This window comes from Lepisma saccharinum, chromosome 29, assembly GCF_977018435.1.
Source record: "Lepisma saccharinum chromosome 29, izLepSacc3.1, whole genome shotgun sequence".
Taxonomy (NCBI): domain Eukaryota; kingdom Metazoa; phylum Arthropoda; class Insecta; order Zygentoma; family Lepismatidae; genus Lepisma; species Lepisma saccharinum.
The window spans coordinates 32,579,064-32,604,532 of record NC_139257.1 but is presented as its reverse complement, the minus strand read 5'-3'; the positions used below and the strand labels follow the sequence as shown (position 1 = coordinate 32,604,532).

At 40.6% G+C, this 25,469-nt stretch overlaps 1 protein-coding gene across 1 annotated transcript; it reads right to left on the bottom strand.

Annotated features, from left to right (window-relative positions):
- Positions 1 to 24,535: 24,535 nt before the first annotated feature.
- On the bottom strand, positions 24,536 to 25,006 carry LOC145981458 (protein GVQW3-like). The gene has a single exon (XM_083114689.1). It carries the CDS (start codon positions 25,004 to 25,006, stop codon positions 24,536 to 24,538), a length of 471 nt encoding a protein of 156 aa, XP_082970815.1.
- Positions 25,007 to 25,469: the final 463 nt, after the last annotated feature.

The following is a 25,469-nucleotide window of genomic DNA, read 5'->3' as shown; positions in this document are numbered from 1 at the left end:
GCTCGAAAACTTATTTACTGTGTCTTAAAAACCTAGTACAATTCAATTACTAGGATATATTGTTTTAACAATTTAAAGTCAACTCGTTTTGTTCTTAATCTAAACTCTACATTACTGTTATTTGCGCTCTACCATTGCATTTTATCGGCATCACTTTAATATATAACTCAAGGGAATCGGATATCTGTCGTTTTCGTTTCGGTGGCAGCAATCACTTCTTAATTAATCTATGTCTCATATGCTTGTCGACTTAAGGTGTCGCTTGATATTTCCGACCGCCTGTGTGTGTATGCGGTTGGCGAGAGGTGTCAAATGTCATCATTAACATGGGTCCGGTATACCATTCTACACCCTCGATTTCGAAGGTTTCTTTTTTATTATTTTTTATGAAGATTATGTGATGCTAATCATGAAAAACAAAAATTTGGAGCGCGGAAACAAGTATTTACGAATGTAAAGCCGTTTGAAGTTGAGTTATTGTCGTTTGAAATTGTTGAGTCCAAATTTCCCACCGATTCCGGGCTCCGCCCCTGGGGTAATTGACCTACCGCCCCCTGCCGCTACCGCGGCCCCGCCTTTATCTATAGAGTCCGTTTTAAAGGCACGATAGAAATTGGCCGGAGTCATCTGCCCCAACACTATTTCCCACTGTTTTCCGCATTGACACATGAAGATACCAAAAATGAAAGCTAAAATTCAACCTAAGAAGGTAACTTACCTATTTTTACCAAGGCCAGGCACTGAATTGCCGGTCGAAGTTAAATTTGTAAGTCCAAAAATGAAGTAACTCCTACGTTGAAAGTCCTTGTTGTCCTTTTCCACAGAATACCACCCTCCACTCCCTTCCCATCATAAAAATAGGAAGTCGCAAATTATCCCATCCCACAAGTCATTTAGAAAATACAACCCTCCCCTTTACGGAATGCAGTTGCCAAAAATAAATAATTAATTCCAATTTATGAAGTTGCATAAATGAAATCCAATGTCTGAAATATCCAATCCGCGAATATATCACACAAATAACATATCGCAATCGCAAATGTTCCCATTACACAAGTCAATCATAAGAAGTAAAAGAAAAAATCAGACGTGCGCCTGTGACATGAATCCATGATCCGAAATCTTCAGACTTGCGCCTGTGACATTAATCCATCATCCGCCATCATAGAAGCTCTGAAAAATCTTTTTGACGTTACGCAAGGAATTTTAATTTTAAAAAAACGTAAGTTTGGTAGCACGTAGATCTAAAAAAATAACTTCCGCGCTATTTGCAAACACTGTTTGTTATGAGGAACTAAATATTTTCACGAAAATATTTTAAATGTGCCTGAAATCGAGGGTTTAGAAAGGGATACTGGAGCCATTAACATCATCAGTTAGATGTTAGACTAGAGTAAATTAGTCTTTTAAATTACATAGGGGAAAGTGGGGGAATTGCGACCACCTAAGGGAGATTTTAAAAATCTCAAAAACTGTACGCAGTGAAACAAAAAGAAAATGTGGGCCTGAAAAAGCAATGTTTGTAGTACATCTCTGCGTATTACCTTGCTCCTTGTCGTTAATAGTTATCTCTGTAAACGTCAAAAAGTTCCAATGTGCGTGTGAGCGCAATTGCCCTATTGGTAGGGTAATGGCACTCAGTAATCATCCTAACAGTAAATCAATACCATTTTTGTACTATAGAGAAACTATATCTTTAAGAACTTATATTTATTAATATGCAGATACAAATTAAATTGAGCACAATTTTGCACAAAAATGCACACATGGGACGCTTATTATGAGAAACGTCTTTGCACCCTTCATGTTCCCATCACAAACAGCGTGAGCGTCATTACCCGATAGGCGCCATATTATGTTATTTGTTTCTCGTCTCATGAAGAACCTCAAATGTTTACTTTATAATAATTAAGAAATAAACAAGGGATATTATTTTATATCTGTAAAATTTTCAAGACTCTAGCTTAAACGTTCCGTCTACTTACCTTGCACTTTTTTCCTTCCCAATTTTATAAGAAAATATGACGAATTAGTTTTTCGCACCCTGCTTCTTAAAAGTCAACTCCAGATGTGCCGCCTTTTGTTTGGTGCCTCGTAGTACTGGGTTCTAGATGTCAGCACAGGTTACTCTTCAATAACACCCTCCGTAACGACTACAGAGGGGTGAGCGCCATTGCCCGCTGAGCGCCATTCCCCCACCTTCCCCTATATACTTTTCTAGAAAGACGTATGTGTAATTTGTTTAAGCAAGCGTAAAATAAGTCATCTAAAAGTACTCGATGTTAGCATGCACACCCCTACAAGTAATTCTGCCGGCGCCCATACGTATGGGTCCCATTAAGTGTAATATCCTTCAAGGTGGGTCCCTGACTGAAAAAGGTTGAGAATCACTGCGCTAGACTGTTGCATATGAATAGGCTTAAGGGTCCCTATGTAGCCAGCAAGTCTTCATGAGTCTCATCTGGCGCCATCTTTTTCTTGTGGAGGTATTGGATTACACCTCGGTTAACAGTTCTCTCGGTTTTGTTCAACAGGTTGCAATTGTCCCTATTGAATTACATGCAAAACAAAGCAATGTCAACTGACTGATGACGTTCAGCATGTGGTTTACGGTATATTCATATGAGGGAATAATGACTGATAGATAGTGAGTTTCTCATCCCTTTCCCCCCTCCTTCATGGTCACTCACTCCTCGTAAAATGTCTTCTACGTATCACCATTGGTCAAGTTGATGCAGTGTCATATCGTAGATTATGGACACTTCGTTTTGTTGTTGCAGTATTTTGAAATCATTTCCAGGGCAAGGGAGGCTCTCTAATGTTTGACCTGAGCTTGAGATTAATAGAAAACAAGATAAATCTTACCCCATCTTAGTAACTGCAGTGGCTCAGTTAGTATACAGGGTGATCCTTTTCGAGATGTCAGAAAAGTAAACCGTTATATACAAGAGTTTAATGTACGTATCTCCGAGCAGCTTGTTGTAATATAAGAAGAAAGGATGCAAGTTTCGAGTGGGTGGAGGTTTACAGACTTCAGCCACATGGCGGCGCTAATGTGCATGGTAACAAAGGTGGTGGTCACGTCACAACAGCGCACACAGTATGTCGTATGGTATGCGAAATTTTCGAGTATTACATGCATGCTACTGCCGCCACGCAGCTGAAGGTAAACCTCCACTCACTCGAAAAGTACATCCGTTCTGTTTATAGTACAACAAACTGCTCACAGATATCTACATTAACCTCTTGTAGATAACGGTTTATTTTTATGATATCTCAAACGGATCACCCTGTATATTAACGACAGAGTAACCAATGGTGGCAGTGACTTACATGGGAGCATGGGGAGCGAGCCCACCCAATATTCTGTCGTTATTATTGCTAATTGTATTTGTAATAGTGATTCGTGGTGGAATGCTCATTGAAATCGGCAAATAATAGATTTTTTAATAAGTAAGGGAAGGATTTATGAGGTTTTTTTTTTGTGAAATTGAAACTCTAGTGTTTGGACCCGCCCAATATTTTTGAAACCTTGGTGCCCCTGGCCCCTCTGCACGCTGTGAAACTTTATCGGTGTTGTGTAGCGACATCCTGTTAGAAAGATGGTGTATTGGTGACCCTGTCGCCTTTCACGGTGTCACGAGTTCGTTTCCCGGTAGAAGCAGCATAGCACAGCGGTTTGGATCACGCTTTAAATTGTAGGTCCAGTCCCGATTAGCTTATATGTGCATAAAGCGAACTTAAATAACAAACAAGCAAATAAATCAACAAATCCTGGAGAAATATTCAATGTTCTTGGAGGGTGGGTTATACGTAAGCTTATTGTATTACGTACAAAGAACAGTAGGTCCATGCCTAAGGCCCAAATATACTTTTTGCAATGTACTTTGTGATATATTAAATATGGCTGCCCCTCGGAAAATACGCCCCTCCTATGTCATTCCACTTATTTTTTCTGGTGTCGTCACTTACACTTACTTCATACTCGATTAGACTCCAGATGCCATAGATTGAGCATCAGCTTGTGCATATAATAAGAGTACATTCCATTTACGAAGTAACGTAATGTTAATAATGTTAATGTTCGTAAGAAAGTCACTTATTTCTTATTGGAATCTCAATACTGAGAAGCATATTATGTACATTAACAATTTTGTACAGTACCTTAACACAACTACACATTGTATTTTCAAGACAGATGACATCTGTGAATGAGATTTCACTTAAACACCTTTCTAAGTTTATGAAAATGTGGGTTTATAATGCGACATCTATAATATTGTTCTACTACCGTAGTTTCAGTTCAAAATTCTAGTCCTTGATAGAAAAAAATGCTGGAAATATTTGGTTACCACAATACACACATTAATAGTTCACATAACAACAACTTTTATTCAATATCATAATTACATTTTGTCCATTTCACAAAGTCCAAAATAACAAATAAAATTGATTTGAAGAATAAGTGCTCATAATTGTTCACATAATATTCACAGACATATGTGGAGTGTTAACATTTCTACACATGATGAGGAATGTAATATAATGGGGATTGAAAATGAAGACAGCTTCTCTCTGCACAAGACGAATTGATTTTCGAAAGTGAATTGAGGGCAGTTAAATAGGTCCTAATTTTTTGTGTAAGCTTTCCGATTGAAAGTTTTGAAAAAAATTGTAATTACTTACTTTAATTTGAGTCTTCTGTCCTGTAATTGAACTATGTAATCTATATAAATATATTCTACACACTTCTTTTGAGTGAGTAGGCATATTTGAGTACACTGTTGCACACATTAGCATTCTAAATGTTACAACAATTCGATTTCAATACTTTCCCGTGGTTTCGTTGGATGATTTTTCTTGTTTACCTGTTGATTGTTGTGATAATTCTCTTTCTTCCTCAATGGATGCTTCCAAACCCTCCCTCCTGACTGCACTATTCGACGTTGTAATCTTTCTGGATGGAGTTGCTGTGAAATTTCTCTTGTAGTAGAACATCTTTGGATTATCCACTTCGTATGCAAGCGGAGACATACTATCTCCGTATTTATATGAATTTGTACGTCCACTTACTTTGGTTCCATAGTAGGCGCTATTAATGTTCTGTGCTGAAGGAGTTTCCTGAAACACGAAAGAATGTTCTTCTGTTCCTCCTGTCTTTGATGAATGTTGATCTGTCCCTGAAGAAGCAGAGGACTGCTGATACCTTTGCACGAATGAACTTGATGGGTTTTGGTGTGTCAACGGTATAGTATCTTCATCAGTTCCAGAACTAGACATTTTCAATGTTTTTGTATTCTGTTTTGTGTTCTGACTCAAGATTTCGCTGTCAACGCTTTGGTCACTTTCTTCAATGGATCTGTGCATAATTTCTTGTGGTATGGGCTTTCCATAAATCACAACATTTGTCATATTTGTGTTGTCAAACGTAGAAGCATATGAATCAGTATTTCCATGTTGAATCATTATTTGTGAACCTGGTTTATGCATTGTATGTATGTATGGTGACTGACGAGAATTGTCTTCTCTGAACTGTTCTTCTGTAGAGCGACTAGCATGGTAATCCCTTATGTTCGACGACTGGTGGATATCTACATTATCAACATGCAATCCAGACTCTGGTGATGACGAATTTCGTTGAGAAGCCAAACTGCTTCTTTCTCTTTCGTCAATTATTTTACCATCAGCTTTGTTTCCGCTCATGATTTCCGTGTCGAAATATTGCGGATAAGTCTTCATCTCGGTTACTTGCTTTCTCTGAGAAGTGTAATCATTGGAAGTAAAGTGGTGTTCTGATTCAGTTAATGAAGTAGACTGGGTGGGTCTGAAACCAACAGGCCCTTCTTGAAACGCTGATGAGGACTCACGAGGAGATTCTTCCATAGCTAGAGATGCTCTCGCTTCTCCCTGCTTGAAGTGTTGATCATGTCCAGAATCATGCTGGGTTAAAGGTATTTGTCGATCTGATTCTTCGGTAGTAAGCTGTTGTGTAGACTTTCCTGCAGTCGTTGAGTAAGTTGTAGTGTGTTTCGTAGAACTTCCTGTAATTTTTGAGTCAGCTGTTGACTGGTGTGCAGTTCTTCCTGTATTCCTCCAGTAAGCTAATGACTCTTGTGCAGACCCTCCTGTAGTTCTAGAATCAGGTGTCGACTGTTCTGGAGATTTTCCGCCAGTTCTTGAGTCAGTTGTTATTTGTTTTGTATATATAACTTTAGGACTTGAGTCAGCTGTCGTATTTTGTGTAAATTTTCTCAAAGTAATCGAATCAGACATCGACTGTTCATTAGCTCTTTCTGTACTCCTTGAGTCAGCTGTCGGAAGTTCAGTAGCTCTTCCTGTAGTCCTTGAGCTTACTAGCAACTGCTGAGTAGCTCTTTCTGCAGTACTTGAGTCAGCACTCGACTGCTGAGTAGCTCTTACTGTAGTCCCTGAGTCAGCTGTCGACTGTTGAGTAGCTCTTTCTGTGGTCCTTGAGCCCCCTGTCGACTGCTGAGTAGTTCGTCCTGTAGTTCTTGAGTCATCTGTCGATTGCAGAGTAGCTCTTTCTGTAGTCCTTGAGTCAGTTGTGGACTGCTGAGTAGCTCTTACTGTAGTCTTGGAGTCCGCTGTCGGCTGTTGAGTAGTTCCTGAAGGCCTTGTGTCAATTATTGACTGCTGAATAGATTTTTCTGTAGTCCTTGAGGCAGCTGTCGACTGCTGAGAAGCTCGTTCTGTAGTCCTTGAGTCAACTATCGACTGTTGTATAGCTCTTTCTGTAGTCCTTGAGTCAGCTGTGAACTCTTCAGTGTCTCGTTCTGTAGTCCTTGAGTCAACTATCGGCTGTTGAATAGCTATTTCTGTAGTCCTTGAGTTAGCTGTCAACTGCTGAGTAGCTCTTTCTGTAGTCCTTGAGTCAGCTGTCAACTGCTGAGTAGCTCTTTCTGTAGTTCTCCTTGAGTCAGCTATCAACTCTTGAGTGGTTCGTTCTGTAGTCCTTGAGTCAACTATCAACTGCTGAGTAGCTCTTCCTGTAGTCCTTGAGTCAGCAGTCGCCTCATCACTAGCTCTTACTTTAGTCCATGAGGCAGCTGTCGACTGCTGATTAGCTCTTCCTGTAGTGCTTGAGTCAGTTGCCGACTGCTTAGTAGCTCTTCCGAAAATCCCTGAGTCAGCTATCGACTCTTGAGTGGCTCGTTCTGTAGTCCTTGAGTCAACTATCGGCTGTTGAGTAGCTGTTTCTGAAGTCCGTGAGTCAGCTGTGAACTCTTCAGTGTTTCGTTCTGTAGTCCTTGAGTCAACTATCGACTGTTGAGTAGCTCTTACTGTAGTCTTTGAGTCCGCTGTTGGCTGTTGAGTAGTTCCTGAAGTCCTTGTGTCAATTATTGACTGCTGAATAGATTTTTCTGAAGTCCTTGAGCCTGCTGTCGATTGTTGAACAGTACTTTCTGTAGTCCATGAGTCAACTGTTGACTGTAGAGTAGTTCCTTCTGCAGTCCTTGAGCCATCCATTGACTGCTGAGTAGCTCTTTCTGTAGTTCTTGAGTCAGTTGTCGACTGATGAGCAGCTCCTACTGCAGTCCCCGAGTCAGCTGTCGACTGTTGAGTAGCTCTTCCTGTAGTCATTGAGTCCACTGTCGATAGTTGAATAGTTCCTGAAGTCCTTGAATTAACTATCGACTGCTGAATAGCTCTTTCTGTAGTCCTTGAGCCAACTGTCGACTGTTGAGTAGTTCTTCCGGTAGTCCTTGAATCAACTGTTGACTGTAGAGTAGTTCCTTCTGCAATCCTTGAGCCATCCATTGTCTGCTGAGTAGCTCTTTCTGTACTTCTTGAGTCAGTTGTCGACTGCTGAGTAGCTCTTTCTGCAGTGCTTGAGTTAGTTGACGACTGCTGAGTAGCTCTTCCTGTAGTCATCGACTTAGTTGTCGACTGCTTAGTAGTTTTTCCTGTAGTCCTTGAGTCAGCTGTCGACTCTTGAGTGGCTCGTTCTGTAGTCCATGCTAATATCGCCTGCTGAGTAGCTATTTCTGTAGTCCTTGAGTTCATTATCGGTTGTTGAGTAGCTATTTCTGTAGTCCTTGAGTCAACTATCGACTGTTGATTAGCTCTTTCTGTAGTCCTTGAGTCAGCTGTCGATTGTTGAGTAGCTCTTTCTGTTGTCCTTGAGTCAGCTGTCAACTCTTCAGTAGCTCGTTCTGTAGTCCTTGAGTCAACTATCGACTGTTGATTAGCTCTCTCTGTAGTTATTGAGTCAGCTGTCAACTCTTCAGTATTTCTTTCCGTAGTCCTTGAGAGAACTGCCGAATCTTCAGTGCTTTGTTCTGTAGACCTTGAGTCAGTTGTCGACTGCTGAGTAGCTCTTACCGTAGTCTTTGAGTCCGCTGTCGGCTGTAGAGTAGTACCTGAAGTAATTGTGTCAATTATTGACTGCTGAATAGATTTTTCTGTAATCCTTGAGCCAGCTGTCGACTGCTGAGCACCTATTACTGCAGGCCCTGAGTCAGCTGTGGACAGTTGAATAGCTCTTCCTGTAGTCCTTGAGTCAGCTGTCAACTCTTCAGTGGCTCGTTCTGTAGTCCTTGAGTCAATTATCGACTGTTGATTAGCTCTTTCTGTAGTCCTTGAGTCAGCTGTGAACTCTTCAGTGTCTCGTTCTGTAGTCCTTGAGTCAACTATCGACTGTTGAGTAGCTCTTACTGTAGTCTTTGAGTCCGCTGTTGGCTGTTGAGTAGTTCCTGAAGTCCTTGTGTCAATTATTGACTGCTGAATAGATTTTACTGTAGTCCTTGAGCCAGTTGTCGACTGTTGAGTAGTTCTTTCTGTAGTCCATGAGCCAACTGTTGACTGTAGAGTAGTTCCTTCTGCAGTCCTTGAGCCATCCATTGACTGCTGAGTAGGTCTTTCTGTAGTTTTTGAGCCAGCTGTCGACTGTTGAGTAGTTCTTTCTGTAGTCCTTGAGTCAATTATCGACTGTTGATTAGCTCTTTCTGTAGTCCTTGAGTCAGCTGTGAACTCTTCAGTGTCTCGTTCTGTAGTCCTTGAGCCATCCATTGACTGCTGAGTAGTTCTTCCTGTAGTTCTTGAGTCAGTTGTCGACTGATGAGCAGCTCCTCCTGCAGTCCCCGAGTCAGCTGTCGACTGTTGAGTAGCTCTTCCTGTAGTCATTGAGTCCACTGTCGGCAGTTTTATAGCTCCTGAAGTCATTGAATTAACTATCGACTGCTGAATAGCTCTTTCTGTAGTCCTTGAGCCAACTGTCGACTGTTGAGTAGTTCTTCCGGTAGTCCTTGAATCAACTGTTGACTGTAGAGTAGTTCCTTCTGCAATCCTTGAGCCATCCATTGACTGCTGAGTAGCTCTTTCTGTACTTCTTGAGTCAGTTGTCGACTGCTGAGTAGCTCTTTCTGCAGTGTTTGAGTCAGTTGTCGACTGCTGAGTAGCTCTTCCTGTAGTCATTGACTTAGTTGTCGACTGCTTAGTAGTTTTTCCTGTAGTCCTTGAGTCAGCTGTCGACTCTTGAGTGGTTCGTTCTGTAGTCCTTGAGTCAATTATCGGTTGTTGAGGAGCTATTTCTGTAGTCCTTGAATCAATTATCGGCTGTTGAGTAGCTATTTCTGTAGTCCTTGAGTCAACTATCGACTGTTGATTAGCTATTTCTGTAGTCCTTGAGTCAGCTGTCGACTGTTGAGTAGCTCTTTCTGTTGTCCTTGAGTCAGCTGTCAACTCTTCAGTGGCTCGTTCTGTAGTCCTTGAGTCAACTATCGACTGTTGATTAGCTCTTTCTGTAGCTATTGAGTCAGCTGTCGACTCTTCAGTATTTCTTTCCGAAGTCCTTGAGTGAACTGTCGACTCTTCAGTGCTTCGTTCTGTAGTTCTTGAGTCAGTTGTCGACTGCTGAGTAGCTCTTTCTGCAGTGCTTGAGTCAGCTATCGACTGTTGAGTAGCTCTTTCTGTTGTCCTTGAGTCAGCTGTCAATTCTTCAGTGGCTCGTTCTGTAGTCCTTGAGTCAATTATCGACTGTTGATTAGCTCTTTCTGTAGTCCTTGAGTCAGCTGTGAACTCTTCAGTGTCTCGTTGTGTAGTCCTTGAGTCAACTATCGACTGTTGAGTAGCTCTTACTGTAGTGTTTGAGTCCGCTGTTGGCTGTTGAGTAGTTCCTGAAGTCCTTGTGTCAATTATTGACTGCTGAATAGATTTTTCTGTAGTCCTTGAGCCAGTTGTCGACTGTTGAGTAGTTCTTTCTGTAGTCCATGAGCCTGTTGACTGTAGAGTACTTCCTTCTGCAGTCCTTGAGCCATCCATTGACTGCTGAGTAGGTCTTTCTGTAGTTCTTGAGCCAGCTGTCGACTGTTGAGTAGTTCTTTCTGTAGTCCATGAGTCAACTGTTGACTGTAGAGTAGTTCCTTCTGCAGTCCTTGAGCCATCCATTGACTGCTGAGTAGTTCTTTCTGTAGTTCTTGAGTCAGTTGTCGACTGATGAGCAGCTCCTACTGCAGTCCCCGAGTCAGCTGTCGACTGTTGAGTAGCTCTTCCTGTAGTCATTGAGTGCACTGTCGGCAGTTGAATATTTCCTGAAGTCATTGAATTAACTATCGACTGGTGAATAGCTCTTTCTGTAGTCCTTGAGCCAACTGTCGACTGTTGAGTAGTTCTTTCGGTAGTCCTTGAATCAACTGTTGACTGTAGAGTAGTTCCTTCTGCAATCCTTGAGCCATCCATTGACTGCTGAGTAGCTCTTTCTGTACTTCTTGAGTCAGTTGTCGACTGCTGAGTAGCTCTTTCTGCAGTGCTTGAGTCAGTTGTCGACTGCTGAGTAGCTCTTCCTGTAGTCATTGACTTAGTTGTCGACTGCTTAGTAGTTTTTCCTGTAGTCCTTGAGTCAGCTGTCGACTCTTGAGTGGCTCGTTCTGTAGTCCTTGAGTCAATTATCGGCTGTTGAGGAGCTATTTCTGAAGTCCTTGTGTCAATTATTGACTGCTGAATAGATTTTTCTGTAGTCCTTGAGCCAGTTGTCGACTGTTGAGTAGTTCTTTCTGTAGTCCATGAGCCTACTGTTGACTGTAGAGTACTTCCTTCTGCAGTCCTTGAGCCATCCATTGACTGCTGAGTAGGTCTTTCTGTAGTTCTTGAGCCAGCTGTCGACTGTTGAGTAGTTCTTTCTGTAGTCCATGAGTCAACTGTTGACTGTAGAGTAGTTCCTTCTGCAGTCCTTGAGCCATCCATTGACTGCTGAGTAGTTCTTTCTGTAGTCCTTGAGTCAACTATCGACTGTTGATTAGCTCTTTCTGTAATTATTGAGTCAGCTGTCGACACTTCAGTGGTTCTTTCCGTAGTCCTTGAGTGAACTGCCGAATCTTCAGTGCTTCGTTCTGTAGTCCTTGAGTCAGTTGTCGACTGCGGAGTAGCTCTTACTGTAGTCTTTGAGTCCGCTGTCGGCTGTTGAGTAGTTCCTGAAGTCCTTGTGTCAATTATTGACTGCTGAATAGATTTTTCTGTAATCCTTGAGCCAGCTGTCGACTGTTGAGTAGTTCTTTCTGTAGTCCTTGAGTCAACTGTTGACTGTAGAGCAGTTTCTTCTGCAGTCCTTGAGCCAACCATTGACTGCTGAGTAGCTCTTTCTGTAGTTCTTGAGTCAGTTGTCGACTGCTGAGCACCTATTACTGCAGGCCGTGAGTCAGCTGTGGACTGTTGAATAGCTCTTCCTGTAGTCCTTGAGTCCGCTGCCGGCAGTTTAATAGTTCCTGAAGTCCTCGAATTAACTATCGACTGCTGAATAGCTCTTTCTGTAGTCCTTGAGTCAGTTGTCGACTGTTGAGTAGCTATTTCTGTAGTTCTTGAGTCAACTATCGGCGGTTGAGTAGCTCTTTCTGTAGTCCTTGCGTCAGCTGTGAACTCTTCAGTGGCTCGTTCTGTATTCCTTGAGTCAACTATCGACTGTTGAGTAGCTCTTTCTGTAGTCCTTGAGTCTGCTGTCGACTCACCACTAGCTCTTGCTTTAGTTCTTGAGGCATCTATCGGCTGCTGAGTAGCTATTTTTGTAGTCTTTGAGTCAACTATCGGCTGTTGAGTAGCTCTTTCTGTAGTCCTTGAGTCAGTTGTCGACTGCTGCGCATCTCTTGCTGTAGTCCTTGAGTCAGTTGCCGACAGCTGAGTAGCTCTTACTGTAGTCTTAGAGTCCGCTGTCGACTGTTGAGTAGTTCCTGAAGTCCTTGTGTCAATTATTAACTCTTGAATAGATTTTTCTGTAGTCCTTGAACCAGCTGTCGACTGTTGAGTAGTACTTTCTGTAGTCCTTGAGTCAGCTGTTGACTGTAGAGTAGTTCTTTCTGTAGTCCTTGAGTCAGTTGTCGACTGCTGAGTAGCTATTTCTGTAGTCTTTGAGTCAACTATCGACTGTTGAGTAGCTCTTTCTGTATTCCTGGAGTCTGCTGTCGACTCATCACTAGCTCTTGCTTTAGTCCTTGAGGCAGCTGTCGGCTGCTGAGTAGCTATTTCTGTAGTCCTTGAGTCAACTATCGGCTGTTGAGTAGCTATTTCTGTAGTCCTTGAGTCAACTATCGGCTGTTGAGTAGCTATTTCTGTAGTCCTTGAGTCAACTATCGGCTGTTGAGAACCTATTTCTGTAGTCCTTGAGTCAACTATCGGCTGTTGAGTAGCTATTTCTGTAGTCCTTGAGTCAACTATCGACTGTTGAGTAGCTCTTTCTGTAGTCCTTGAGTGAACTGTCGACTCGTCAGTGGCTTGTTCCGTAGTCCTTGAGGCAGCTGTCGACTCATCATTAGCTCTTTCTGTAGTACTTGAGTCAACTGTCGACTGATGAGTAGCTCTTTCTGTAGTCCTCGAGTCAGCTGTCGACTGATGAGTAGTTTTTCCTGTAGTCCTTGAGTCATCTGTTGGCTGTTGAGTTTCTCTTTCTGTAGTTTCTGAGTTAGGTGTGGACTGTTGGGTAAATCTTCCCACTGTTCTCGTTGTTGATGCGTGAGAAGTGAATGACGTTTCTTTATTACTTGTCATATGTTGTGGATATTTTTTGTTTGTATTTGGCACTGGGTTTCTTGTTAGAGGTCGGGGTGTGTTTGTTTGATTTTCAGGCGACATTGAAGATTTTACAGTGTCTTGTCTCTTATTTTGAAAATCCTTAGAGGCGAAATGTTGGTGTTCATCTGTCGGGGAATCTTGTTCAACATTTGTTGCGATAGAAGAAAGGTATGAGGACTGAGTGGATAATGAGGGTAATTGAAAGAGGGTTGTGAATAACCTCAACGGCTCAGGCGTTGTTTGCAGAGCTTCATTTGTTTGGGTTTCCAAGACAGTTTCGTGACTGGTAGGTTTTTTAGTACCTTTAACTTGGCTCAGTTCTTCATCTGTGATTTTTCGTACTAAGGATTGGTTCCTAATATGATGGTGCGACTGTGAACTACGCAGATCACTGTACTCTACTGGAGAACTCGTTGTTACGACCTTTTCAGTATTTGCACGGCGCGATGGAATGCTGGAACTATATATTAATGGATCTTGTGTGTTGTATTCATTTAACACCTGAGTGTCTCGAGAACTGAGAGAAGGGTTAAGATTTTGATAGAACTGGGAGTCCTCTTGCTGCTTCTCTTCCGAGTGTGTTACCGTCATGTCTTCTTGTGTCCTTTCTTGATTGGCCTTTTCTTGCAGATTTCGTTGGTGCATTTCATAATTAAGTTTGTTTCCGGTTGTAGGAAAGGTTGTCGAGTCTGGTTGTGTAGGTAGTTCTTGAAGATGAATGGCATCCTGTAAAGAAGAGTCTTCTACGTCTTCTTGTGGTGTACGGACAAATTGATTTATTTTTTCTGTAGGATATACGTGCCCTGAGCTTGAGTTAGGTTCTGTCAGTAATTCAGTTCTGCTAACAGTATGGTGATTATCATGCTCCAAGCCTTCCGTTACAGATTGAGGAGAAGTTGGTAATATATCTGCTGTACTCTTGTCGTACAAAACTTGCGTAGCAGGTATATCGAAATATGAGGAAGTGGTTTGATCGAATCGGTTTCCCTGAGATATTTTCTGCGATTCGCTGTTTTCTGATGTCTCGGATTTATTAAAAATTTCTAATTGCCGTTGATGCAAATATGCCTCTTGAATTTCTCTACTTAACGTTCCTTTACTTTCAGTATCGTATTCTGTAATGGGCCCAAACACAGATGATGGAGAATCGAATAGCTCTTGAAGAACTACAATTTCAGATTCAGTTGTGACGTGATCTCTATGTAGAAGGGAATCTGTTGTGAAGTCAGTCTGCACAAACGAAGCATCAGTGTTTATAATCTTTAGCTTCTGGGATTGTGTGCTTGCAGTTATTTCATTTTGACGTAGAATTGATTTTGGATCTGTCTTTCCCACCTGGTACTTTCTGGAATTTTCAAGTGTTATCTCTGTAGATGTAAATCTTTCTTCGTTTATGGGAGTCGTGTATGGTTGTGGTATCACCACGGTTGAAGAAGACATACTTTCTTCTGAAGGTGCATTAGGCATATTGACACGTACCGTTTCGGTTAATGATTCGTCTGTAGAAACGGGTGCATTGGGCATAGAGGCAGTGGTAACAAAGTGATTGGTCAGACTGGCTTCTTCTATGGAAAGTGTAGATTCAGATATTCCACCATCAGTGGTTATGTGACTTAATGTAGGTTTCATGAGGTATGACTCTGTACTGAGATGTTCTTTCTTTGGTACAAAGTTGTCACCAGTGGCAGAGATCTCCTCTGATGAAAATACTGTTTCGTCACTAGTTCCTGTATGAATGAATTTACGAGGTGACCTGTCTGTGATTGATTCTTCTTGAAGAATCGTATTCTGGAGACTCGATGAAGCATCTGCTGCAGTTGTAGTAGGGAAGCTTTCTGAAGTATCTTGTTTTTGTGAAGCTACAGGTTGTTCAGTGTATGAAACCATAGTAATTCTAGTTGTTGCTTGTTTCTCATGTGATGGATACATTGGTGTACTTGCAGACGGTGGCAGATAAATGGGAGTAGATTTAATGTTCATATTCTGTGATAGTGTTGATTCTTTACTAAAGGAATCAGTTGGTAGAGATGAAGATGTAGTAACTTCAGATTCAAAATCAGAAACGGTTTCTCGTGAAAGTATTGATTCTAATGTCACTTCATTATCTTCGCTGTTGTATTTTGCCTTGTCCTTTGCTAATGTAGGATTGTGTTGAGTAATTACTTGTGAATTTGAAACATTATCAATTTCTTCTCTTGCACTATGTCTTTGTGAGAAAGGTTTTCTTGTTTCGTCCAACTTTGAGAAAGGCTCCTTCGTAGTTGGTAGAGTTCCGTGAAAACGGACCTGGTTTACATCGGCGATGTTTGACGAATGTGATACATCTGTAGATGCTTTTGGGGTGAATGGAGTTGTCGAAAATTCTTCAGTTCGTACCAACGTTCCATTATTTGTTTCTTGATTAATTCGCGTTACTTGTGTTTCAAAAGAAGTTGAAGCACTTGTATCTGAATCGCTTGTGTATATTACTTTAGTAGTTGTTTTCTCGTTTGGTGTTCTGTAAAACAGATATCGGTCATCTGTTTCCACATAGGAGATTTTTTCTTCAGAAGGTTCAGACAAATCTCTAACGGTCGTGGATTCTATAAGCAAGTCTTTTTGTGAATATAATGGTTTGGCAGTGTTTGATGAAGTATGATCTGGTGGTCTCTTCTGAGTTTCTGATGGTTTTGTAGGTTCAAGCCAAACAGGTGACTTAAATTCTTCTTCTCTCGCGAAATTAGGTTCGGTCGAAAATAATATCCTGGTAGGAACAGGTTGAGGAAGATAGTGTTGTTGTGTTGGACTTACACGTTGACTAACAGCAAAATCATTCAGTGCTTCAGAATTTTTCTTCTCCAAGAACTGGCGAGTGTTAAGGGTTGTTGATGGTGTCAATGTAGAGTAAGTTGTGATTGTTGTTATCGGCTGCAGAACCAAATTTTCAGTTTCTTGCGTCTTGTAAGCTTCAGTGTGTTTTTGGGAAGTTGTATGTCCCCTTAATTGTAGCTCATCATCTACCTTTAACGTGGGTTTACTCGTTCTGTACCGTTCGTAAGACACCTGGTCCTCTGTAGAATATTCTTCTTGCACTTCGTAAATATCATATCGTGAAATGTATGAATTTGTATTAGACATAGGTGGAAATTTAGTGTTCGGTAATGACGATATTTCATCATTATTCTTGACTCCAACATAACTTGTTCCTTTGCCTGGTGCAATATGAGGCTGCACTGTAGATGTGAGTTCCAATGAGGATTGTGTTCCATGGTCCGTCTCATTTTGCGATGATACCATGTCCTGGGTTCGATGTCGATATACAGACTCTGCATTCTTCACAATTGTGAGTTGGGTATCTGCTTCTAAATTTGTGCCACTTGTAGTTTCGTTGATTGTTGAAGATTCCGTTTCAAGAATATTAGGTGTCTTCTTGGATTGAACCAATGCTCTAGAACTTTGTAAGTTTTTTCTGGAATCTTCCATATGTCTGTATAGATTTGCATCAGAGGACTGTTTCTCGTCTTCATTTCTTAGATCAGTTCCGGGAGCTGTGTTTTCCGTTCTAGAAATAAAGATTGTTTCAACCTGTGAGTAAGTTTTAATCCTTGCTCCGTGACCTAAAGTATTTTGCGGTTGCAACCTATCGTCATTTGCTGCTGAACCGCTTACAGCATTGGATTTATTTTCAGGAGTGGTTCTGGATTCAAAACTATACAGATTCTGTGGATTCCGAGATGCATCGTCTGCAGATGTACGACCACGATAGTCTTGTATTCTCCCGCGTACCGTCCAGAATGTAGTGCGAAATGGCAACAGTAAGCGTCGTTTAATTTGTCCCTTAGGAACGAAGTAGGGTCGTAAGAAAATGTCCTGATCTCTAATCTCCTTATTGAAATCTAGTGGATTGCCGCTTCGAACTGGATTGCTCATATATGGTTCTGATACTTGTGAACTTGGACCTCCCCTCTGTCTCTGGTTGTTTCCGGTTGGTCCTCTTAGTACCATCGAATATAAGTTCCTTATTTGGACAAGGAGTGACTCTGGTTGATCAGCTCTTGCACCATGGAATGGGTACTGTGTTTCTTGACTTTGGACAAGAATTGGCTGTTGTTGATAAGCACTTACATCATGGGATATATCCTGCGTTTCTTGGCTTTGGACAAGGAGTGGCTCTGGTTGATCAGCACTTGCAGCATTAAATGTATTCTGTGTTTCTTGACTTTGGAAAAGAATTGGTTGTTGTTGATAAGCACTTTCAGCATGGAATGTATCCTGTGTTTCTTGACTTTGAACAAGAATTGGCTGTTGTTGATAAGCACTTTCACCATAGGATATATCCTGTGTTTCTTGGCTTTGGACAAGGAGTGGCTCTGCTTGATCAGCACTCGCAGCATGGAATGTATTCTGTGTTTCTTGACTTTGGACAAGAATTGGCTGTTGTTGATAAGAACTTGCACCATAGGATATATCCTGTGTTTCTTGGCTTTGGACAAGGAGTGACTCTGATTGATCAGCACTTGCACCATGGAATTTATCCTGTGTTTCTTGACTTTGGACAAGAATTGGTTGTTGTTGATAAGCACTTGCACCATGGGATATATCCTGTGTTTCTTGGCTTTGGACAAGGAGTGTCTCTGATTGATCAGCACTGGCACCATTGAATGTATCCTGTGTTTCTTGGCTCTGGAAATGTCTGGACGATGATGTCATTGATGCATCTTGCCAATTCTGAGACTGGCTGTGAATGTTTGTAATTGTTCCTACTGATTGTGGTTGAAATTGTTGGGAAAAGGAAAACCACGGGTTAAGATATGATCTCTCTTGGTTGTTTAAATTATCGAACTCTTTTGCTGTGCGGAATTCTGAGAAGTCCTGCCACGGAGATGATGGAGGAATTCGTTCATTGGTGACATTGAAAAATTCTATGACATCTTTAGCTGATACCTGAGTAGAAAGAAATTGAGATTCGTTACTGGTAATACATTTGGTCTCTACATGAATGTATATCTTTGAAACCGAATTTGTCCACTCTTTCTTCCGATACCCTTGAAGCTCCTGGCACGTCTTGAGTTCCTGGTACGTGGTTGGCTTCAAAACTTTGGTCCCAGGTATTGTTTCCCCGGTGAAGGCATCGACGCACCAGCAGTTTGTGAAGGAGCACTGCACGACCTTGAAGTTTCCCATGACGTCACAATTTGACCAGTATCTGTATAGCTGGAACGATGCTGGAGGGTTGCCGTGGTAATATGGAGATTCCGCACAAGCTGGAACACAAAATAACGTTTTTCAGATCATTTTATTAAACTTGAATTGTGATTATTTATGCGAAAAAAGTTAGTTAAATAAAATCTGTGATGGATTTCCCGGATGAGAACAGACTTGCCCTCACTATTCACCGAACTCAATTTCGCAAAATGGACATGTTAGAAATAAACTGTCTAACCTGTGTGGAAGAAATTCCTAATCACACTCAATTAGAAGCAGTGATATTGAGTGCTGATGGAGAGTAGTTAATGGATGTTATGGTCTTATATTAGTATATTATCAAACTTGTGTGTATCAGGGATTGTCCATACTTTCAATGCAGTTGCATAAGTGTAGATATTTGTCACTTTTCTTCTGAAGATCCTATCTTCTTTTTTCCTTTATTAGTACTATATCTGGAATATTACTGAGCGGAAATAATATAAGCTTAATTCAAAAGTGGGTTGTACTTGGTGTAGGCCACAGTGAAGATGGCGTGATCAATATCTCGCTTCTATCGCTTCTATCGCTTATATCTCAAGGTCACTGGTATTTGGATAGGTGTGGTTCAGCAACGTAAACTTTTTACTCCACGTCGGGATTCGAATTCAGGTCTCCCAACTAGTAAACAGAATAGCGACCAGATGATTGAGACTCATATTCTAGACAATTGTTATAATTTTCCTAGAAAATGTCAAATTATAATTCTAAGAGTTTTTTTAGTCACAGACCGGTTCACAAATCCACCTATAGTAAGACTGTACTTACAACATCTGTTTTCAGAACTATTTCCATTAGGTAGAATAGACCAATCGTATGGAGTTCCAGTATCCACACTGACGCAAAAGCAGTGACTGCTGTTGCACTGATATGACAAGAACCTGCCTTCCTCGCCGCAAATTGCATCGTACCCGAGGTCTGTGATATTTCCGCAGAGTCCTGAAATAAAAAAAAATAAAGTTCGCCACCACTGTATTTCTTCATTCTGAATGAAAAATATCACGAGTAGCGTGGAATATTTATTAAGCACTGAGCATAAAATCTATCAAGCTTTAAATGAAAAAGGAGGCTGATTTAGTCAAATTATAAACTGCTTGTACAGTGGGATCCATGATTATGACCGTGCAAATTGTCCATCACCATGTTCGTGCACTTTATTTGATCCAATAAGAGCTTCAAGAATTAAAAGAAAACTCAAAACAAGCTGTTGACAACTTCTGCACCCGTATACATAGAAATCCATCGCTTAAAAACACAGTAAGAGAAAATTGAATGAAACTAGTCGTGGACAATTTGCACGGTAATACTCATGGATCCCACTGTAACAAGAAGTCTAAAATTATAGGTATATTATCGCTAACATCAAAGTCACAGAGAATCAGAGTGGAAATATATTCTGTCGTAGTTGAACCGAAAGTCAATCCAAAGTTGGTGATAATAAGCATTCTGATTCAATGGAATGATAGCTGCGCAAGGAAATAGAAAGCAATAGATTAATGAGCTTTGAGGTTATATTATGGCCTCCCAGTTTGGAACATTGCTGCTTCAAATAGATCACTTTTTCAGTCTGATATTAGTTGCCTGTGATTACGACATTGATAATGACAACCTTACTAGGAAGATGCCAGAGTATCCAAATTCATAACTCGCGAATATAACCCATAGAAGCCTTCACTTATGAAGTTCCAAATATTTAGTTTATCATGAAGATAATCTTAAAATATTTACTTACGGTAAAAGAGTGAATGAAATATAGGCCAACTGTACCTTGAACACGCTGGCAGATTCCAGATTTACATGCTAATCCCGGTCGACATTCGGTTGATGTAATATTAACAGTCGAAGCTTTGTTCTGTTCTTCCAAGTCGACCAAAGGTGTACAATATTCGCCTTCACCTGAAAAATCATGTTGGACGTTATTAGGGAAAGATACATTATTAACTGGTTTGAAAACTGCTATCGTACGCATGAAAGATTAATGTAATGAGTGATGTAAATGACTTCATAGTTTTTTGCGAAAGCATTTTTATTTTGCATTTTTCTCATTACCTTGCTTTTCTTCAATCGAGGATAAAAAGTGATTTGATGAAAAGAATGAAGGGCGGATGGAGGCACAGAACACAAACTCCAAAAAGGATTATATCGACTGTGGGTCCATGCGCCAGTTCGTCGTTGGTCTGCAAGAATACAGTTTCCAGGATGTACTTCGTGGAAGAGAGGTTGGTACGTGATTGCTTTCGTTAAAGACCTCCAAAATTGAAACAAGATTCAGTCCGAACAAAGCAGTCGACAACCTCAACAGCATAATCAGTACTTGCGTTCAGTTAAATATTGATCTAAAGAACATTTATTTGCTACATGAAGTTCATACAAATACATGATTCATGCACTTTCAAAACTACGACATTTTAGAATGTTTATCAAGTTGATACATCACGTATGTTGAAGTGTACACATTATAATCCCTTCTCTGAACGTGTAAAAACTTATGTCGTCACGAAAAGTCAGACTTTTGTCCATAAAGAGAACAGAGTCGCAACCACGAATTTTGGTCTGGGGGGGCAATTACCAGGATAAATGTACCAATAATAATAATAATAATAATAATAATAATAATAATAATAATAACCAACAACAACAACATTAATAATGACATTATTATATTATTATTATTATTGTTAGTGTTAGCAGTAGTATCAAAGACGTTGTTGTCCTCATAAATTACGCAAAGAGTTGGTTGAGTTGGTGTTTTAAGTCCAATTTATGCACAGTAGGGCTAATCGGGACTGGACCTACAGTTTAAAGTGGAATCCGAACCACTATGTGCCTCCACCGGGTATCGAACCCTGGACCCCTTGATTACAAGACGACGACGCTACCACTGCGCCATAGGGGAGGCCCTTATAAATTACGCAAAAAGGGTGTAGAAGTTGGTGCTAAACATTTATTTGGAACAAACTATTTGAAATATTTTTTCAACACGTTCAATTTCACATTAGCTAATAATGGAAAACAAGCACAAACTGTATTTTTGAATGGCAGTAAATTAATTATAAATGCATTTCGAAGGTAATTCGTTTTGTACATACAACATGTATAACTTACATGTATATACAACATATGTTTTACACATATGCAACATGGAGCGACATAACATAATAAAATACATATGCAACATGCTAACACTAAATTGTGTACGTATTCCAAGTCTATTCAATACATATATACAACACATATTATTTAAATAAATTACATTACAGAGAACAATTAGGCTATGTTGCGAGCAAAGCGAGCAAGAAAATTTTTAGATCCAACTTTTGCAATTGAAAACAATATTGATATAATAGGGCGCAAATAACTTCACGGGGCGCCATGGCATTCTCTGTTTTACAACTTTTTTCATTTACATCGCTTGGCATCCATGGCAGAGACTCGCCGCCCCCTAGCTACTCCGGCGGGGGCAATGTCCCCTGCCCCCCTGTGGTTGGGCCAACGAAAGAGGATATGGTTATTACACACCAATGGACACGTTGTGTAATTTTGATTCTCTGTTCACGAAGATGTAATGGAGGCTGGAGTTGTCGCCGACGGCAGTTAACGTGTAATAAGAGTAGTTTTTATCTGTGAAAGATTGTACAACACGAATTGTTTACCTTGTAAAACCGCACAAGTGTCACAGCACCCACAGATATCCCCATCCATGCGAAAGACTGTTCCTTCGGGACAGTCTGTGTCAGATGCGTCGGTGCATATCGAGCAGTACGTTGGGCAGTCCACGAAGTAACTCCTCGTGCACTGTTCGTATCCTGCGGACTCTCTGACTGCCACCAATACCAGAAGAATAGAGGCTGTGAAAGAGAAATACCAGATACTATTATGCATTCCTTATAACTGCTTTGATTTTGCCGCCTATGTTACTTAAACTGTTCTAAATTTTACTAGGTGGAAAGAAATAACTGACAAGTTTGATGAGTTCATCATCCCGTGCTGTGCTGCCAAGTTTTGATGGAATATTATCATATTACCCGGCAGCATACCCAAGAATTCAATATTTGTTATTAATGGTAGGTGCCGATGTCAGAGGGTTGTAAAATGGGCGGATGTTGCATGTGGACCATTCTGCCAGATTTACCTCCCCCGACAAACAATAAAATTAAACAAGAGTGTTCTATTTTAGCCCAATTATGCATTTTTGTATGGTACTGAGGTGTATTTGAGCATTAAGTGGGGCATTCCCCAGAAAATATGCAAGATCCCTGTGTCTTCAACTCATACTTCGGTCTAGCCCTCCCCGATGGCGTAGTTGTAACGTCGTTGCCTTGTAATCAAGGGGTCCCGGGTTCGATACCCGGTGGATGCGCATGGCACAGTGATTCGGATCGCACTTTAAACTGTAGGTCCAATCCAGTCTGTGCTTAAAGTGGACTTAAAACAAATCAAATCAATCATACTGCGGTCTGTAGAAATTTCAGAGACTGAAGCCATAGTTCAAGTTAAAATTACACCAGGAAATCTTTGTGGAAATTGTGTCTCTGTTCCCCTTAAACGATGCGAGCGCATGTATGTAAATCAAAGTGCTTTTCAGTTCTAAAAGATTATTAGTATTCTGCTCTTGGACGATTTTCGTCATTATTGCCTTATTATTTGTTTGTTTTTTGTTAATGTTTTGCACTTGCTGACATCTTTAGCACAGTGTAGGTCATGGTCAGATTACTGGAAGTTCTTTCTCCATTTGTACAGAGTAACTTTGTAACTTCTCTATCACGTGTATCCAATCGCGACCTTGAACACAAATGAGTGATGAAACAGAAACGCACACCTGTGTCCATGCCAGGACTTGAATTTTGAACTTTGGATGGCGAGACAGAAGGAAACTCTTCTTATTATGTGTCTTATAGTTATCCGACATCTTGTTATTCAAACATTGACGCTATATTACAGGCGTGTTACGATTAAAGGGAGATTTAATTTACGGTCAAATTATACTCACTTTTAATACTTACCCGCTGTTAAGACATGATCGCTCGCGAGAAATATCCCAAGCTTATCCATTTGTAGACTCTCAGCTAGTAGTTGAATCTAAACACAGTCCTTATCTGTGATAAAGATGGTGGGAGATATATGCAGTCATTCTTGATCTCTCTTCGACTACAGTATGTTCTACGTCAGGATAGTTAATTTGTTGAAGTTGTATCTATACCTGGAAATAGAGCAGTTTTGTACATATGCATATCTTTCATTTAGAACAATAAATCATGTGAAATTTTGCAACTCTGCAAGGTTTTATCCTTTTCCAATCTTACCCAAAGACTGTCAAGACATCGTCTGAAGAATATGTGCCATGCTCCTCAATTTTGTAAAAAAGAATGTCCCCTAATTGAAAATATCAATAAGGAATTCTCGTTAGTTGCAAGCTCAGTTCTGTCTAACCAGAGGTATTTCGTTGTAGTGGTTGCCTTCATTGGGCCAGTGTGCTTGTACTGAGACGTTATATTTGCTTTCCTATGACTGTATATTATGATATGAATGTGGATTCTAGAATTCCTTATTCTGCACTGATAAATAATAACGATCCGTGTATAAACCATCTCGTTTAATCTTAATTCAAACTTACAAACGGTCACAATTTCATTATAATTCTACTAGCACATGGTAACAACTAACATTTTTACCTACTCGGTCATAATACAAGAAGAGAGATCCGTCATTCGTCACACTCCAATGCCTTGCTACAGACATGGAAAAAAATAGATTCATCAGTTTAAACTAACAAGTATCTGATTGTGTCGAATTGTTCAAGTGCTGTACCCATATTGTTTGTCGCATATGAAAGGTTGAAGCTTATGTATTAAAAATCTAAAGTAATTTCATAAACTTTTTTTAAAAAGAACTTAGATAAATAATTATATCTTATTGGTTATCAATTTCACATAATGATTATAATATTCCCAATATAAGAGGTTTATTTTTTAATTAGGGGCCGTTTGGAATATAGCGAAAACATGCAAATGAAGAAATTTAATTACCTCTGTGGCTGTTCATATGTACATTCAGCTACTTCTCAACGTAGTTCCAATAGTTGTTGAGACACTTGTCGTAGCGGTAGATGAGCATTTGTAGACCCTCATCAAAGAAATCTGCCGCCAGGTCAGACAGCCAATCCGTCACGGTCTGTTTGGCTTCATCGGCGCTGTTGAATCGCTTCCCATCGAGGAATGTCTTCAAGTGGAGGAATAGGTGATAATCGCTAGGGGCGAGATCCGGACTGTACGGAGAGTGGTCCATCCGCTCTCAGTCAAATGAGTAAATGAGCGGCTGCGTTGTCTTGCAGCAACATGCTTACGCTTACTCTTGTAAGCTCCTCTGTGAGTATTTTGGGCACCCACCGAGCACACAGCTTTCTGAACTTCAAATTCTCCACTAAAATCATGTACAGTACAGAACGTGAAGCTTGTGGAAACAAATCGGACAGCGTTGACACTGTCAAACGGTGGTTGGCTCGTATCGCGCTCTCAACATCATGCACCAATGAGTCCGTTATGATTGAGCGGCGTCCTGATTGTGGTTCGTCATGAACATTCATGCGACCGACCTTAAACAGACGTACCCACTTACGCACCTTGCCTTCAACAATGCCATTCTCACCATACACCTCACGTAACTGGCGATAAATGTCTGCGGCTTTCACATTTTTCGCGGTCAAAAACCTGACCACTGATCGTATCTCACACTCGGCGGGATTTTCAATAACCTGCACCACTTCCATTGTCCACCACAACCACACCAAGCGTTTCACAACGTGCAAATGGCGTCTGTTTACGTGCAAGGCATGTCGGTAACTAACGCACATGCGCAAAACTCCAAGCACGCAGTGTTGCCAACGTGAGCGCAAAACGACACCTAATTAAAAAATAAACCTCGTATATATGTATATATATCTGTGCATATACTGTGTTAAATTTGATGGTTAGGTTACTTTTTCGATACGCGTGACGACCTAAACTGCACTACTTTTAAATAATATTATTTACAGTGTTGGGTAAACTTATCCAGGCTATACATAAGTATCTCTCTACAGCCTATCTGTCTGTCTCTCAGTAGCGTAACTAACACGCTCTGCGCCTACCCGCAACTTAGTTGTGTGCCTCTACTCATTTTTTTTAAACTTTATTTTCTAAAATATTAATTCACTTCTGCATTTATATTAGGTATTTACAAATATGAAAATA